Source organism: Chinchilla lanigera, unplaced genomic scaffold, assembly GCF_000276665.1.
Source record: "Chinchilla lanigera isolate Chin_1 unplaced genomic scaffold, ChiLan1.0 scaffold00028, whole genome shotgun sequence".
Lineage (NCBI taxonomy): Eukaryota > Metazoa > Chordata > Mammalia > Rodentia > Chinchillidae > Chinchilla > Chinchilla lanigera.
This window is the reverse complement of record NW_004955429.1, coordinates 7,185,526-7,188,250: the sequence shown is the minus strand read 5'-3', so window position 1 is coordinate 7,188,250 and position 2,725 is coordinate 7,185,526. Positions and strand designations below refer to the sequence as shown.

At 45.0% G+C, this 2,725-nt stretch overlaps 1 protein-coding gene across 1 annotated transcript in view; it reads right to left on the bottom strand.

Moving 5' to 3' along the window:
- Positions 1-941: 941 nt before the first annotated feature.
- Skida1 (SKI/DACH domain containing 1) overlaps positions 942-2,725 on the bottom strand; it is a 6,076-nt gene continuing 4,292 nt past the window's right edge. The window contains exon 2 of the mRNA XM_013515352.1: positions 942-2,718. Coding sequence (XP_013370806.1) covers positions 1,102-2,718 — 1,617 coding nt within the window. The 3' untranslated portion in view covers positions 942-1,101. The remainder of the gene's footprint in view (positions 2,719-2,725) is intronic.

Below are 2,725 nucleotides of genomic sequence, written 5' to 3'. Positions count from 1 at the left end.
TCTGATTGTCACTTGCAGTAGAAACTCTCCTGCTCTATACACAGGATGGTCTGAAAACAGAAGTTTAGAGAGATGCATCAAAAGTATAAGGTAATAAAATCCTGAGTTCTGTACCAAAAGCCCTGAAATAACTGTTATTTTCATGGGGGTATTACAACTCTGACCCCTCTTTTCCTTTTTCTTGGTTGTATTTATTATGGAGACTTAGACCATAAAATATCCTGCTGCTAAGAGAAATATTTTAATTGTTTTGCAGGTTCGAAGAGTCCTGTTCAGACCACAAGATACGCAGGACAATGTAAGAGTCATCTTATTTAAAATGTTTGGGTGAGAACACAAAAAGGACTTTTCCAATTGCAAGGAGGGTCTGCAAAAGTAAAAATCACATCCTTTACCCCCAAAAAGAAAAAACACGATCCCATATTTCTTTTACTTATTATATATGAGGCAGCTTCTTATTAGCATTCAATAGGGACTCACACTCCACTCTTTCCGCTCAAAAAAATAAAAAGTTAAGTGCAACTACTCTTGGAGACAGAATGAGGGGAGTAAAAAGAGAAAGATACCCCACAAACAACAGCTCCAGGAAATTACATTTGGGGCTCACAGAGACTTGCTACCTCACTGTGTAACCATGAAACCTAACAAACTTGCACTGAATTAACAGTTACACTTTCAGGTCTGAAATCTAGTGCATAAACTTAATGGCTCATTGTAATATTTATTATTCAACCTTTTGACATTTATTTGTAGCAGTTGAATTGAGGTACCGGTGCATTATTCGCATTGAAACAGTAAAGTGTTCCAGCTCTACCATCATAACTGAGTATTACTTGAGTCTTTAGCCTGAAGTAGCCTGTGGTGTGTAAACCAACCCTTCTCCCACCCCGCCCCCACCCTGCTCCAAAAAAAAAAAAAAAAAAAAAAAAAAAAGCCCGCAATGGAAAAAAAAAAAAGTAATCCGATTTCTGTCTTCAAAATGGGATAAACCAGGACTCCAAAGGGGGTGTAACACCATTAATGGACTCGTACAAACCATCCTGTGCAGTTTACAACAAAAGGAAGGTAATATGGTTCAAGAAAATATCTTCCAAAACATTTTTATGAATTAAATTTCCTGAATTTGTGACTAGGTGGAAGAGGTATTGCAGAACCGCCCAGCTGCCATTTCCATATAGGATGGGCCTTGTGAGGAGGTTGGGAATCCTTAGTAGTGTTTAAGGAATACGCCGGCCACAAATCCCCATCTTTCCCAATAATAAGCGATGGTGGACAAGGAAAATTTGCCATGAAATTAAATGGCCTTTTCACTGCTGATGCTACATTGCTGGCTACCTTTTTGCGTCTGTTTATAACTGTAAAGTCATCCAGTGTTCCTTCATGTGTCTCAGTTTTACCTGTAGGACGAGGGCTTCTAGCTGATTTCAAATTTGGTTTGACTGGAGGTGTCTGAAGGACAGGTCGTTTTCCCAGTACTAGTGTCCGGTAATTTTTTCTCACCCTGGCACCAAATTTATATTCCCCATCCTCAGGTTTTGGAGAACCTAAAGTGCAGGAAAGGCCCTGACTCTGAGCCAGTGGGTTTAAGGAAGGAGGTTCTTTCTGAGGGTATGCAAACCCTTCCTTGGCTGTGGTTAACAAGGCGTCCTCCTCTTTATTTTCAGTCACATTGTAAAACTCACCCTTTGTATCATTGCACTCGCACTTTAGCTTATTTGTAATAAGGTCAGGTTCATATTCTTCATTAGCACTACTGTCTTCTACTTTGATTTTAATATTGTGCAGAAATGGCAATGCCTTGTCGCCTGTGTCAGTGCAGGGATTCTCGGCTTTAGCTGCTGCTGCTAAATCCACTTCGGGATCAGTTTGCGAGGAGGGCAAATCTGTAGCAAATTCAGGACAATGTGGGAATTTGGAATCTTTTTCGGAATTTGCTGCTGCTCCCGAAGCCTCATTACTGAAGAACCTAGTAGCTATTGTGTTGTTATCTGCACAGTGTGTAGTAGGAGTTGCTTGTGGGCATTTCCTAGCCTCTCGGAATATTCTTTGTTGTGGAAATGCATTGTTTGTCTTTGGGCTAGGTGAAGAGGCCCCCTCTGCCAGGCAGTTAATCGTCAGGTCAGTTCTCTTTACAGTACTGGAAATTTCAGAGTGTGGGAATGTAATCTCAGATACCCTATCGTTCCTTATCTCTGGGAAACAACTGCCCAGGCCGGCCGGGCAGTACACCGGAGACGCTTTGGGGGCCCAGCTCTGCAGATTCCACTCCTCGGGGGACTCCGCTTTGACACTGCTCTTGAGGTCGGGAAGTCTGCCGGCATCCTCGAAAGCAGCGGGTTTGGTTGCAGCGGCGGCGGAGGCCAGATGGTACAAGAAGTTGGCCTGCGCCTGCACGCTGGGCGGCTCGCAGAAGCTGGTGCGCCTGAAACGGATGCTCTGCACTGACACTTGACTGGAGCCGGAGCTGGAGTCCGACTCGGTGGACGAGTCCTCCTCCTCCTCCTCTTCCTCCTCCTCCTCCTCTCCTTCCTCTTCCTCTTCCTCCGAGGACACAGAATTGCTGGAATTGGACAAACTGGAGCCAAAATCCGAGTCGTTGGCTGCATGATCCGAGTAGGAGCTGGACTCGGAGTCGCTGCTGCAACTCTCGGGAAAGCTGCCGAGATGGGGCTGCGGCCGGTGGTGGTGAGGGGGGTGGTGGTGATTCGGCTGCTGCTGCTGGGCC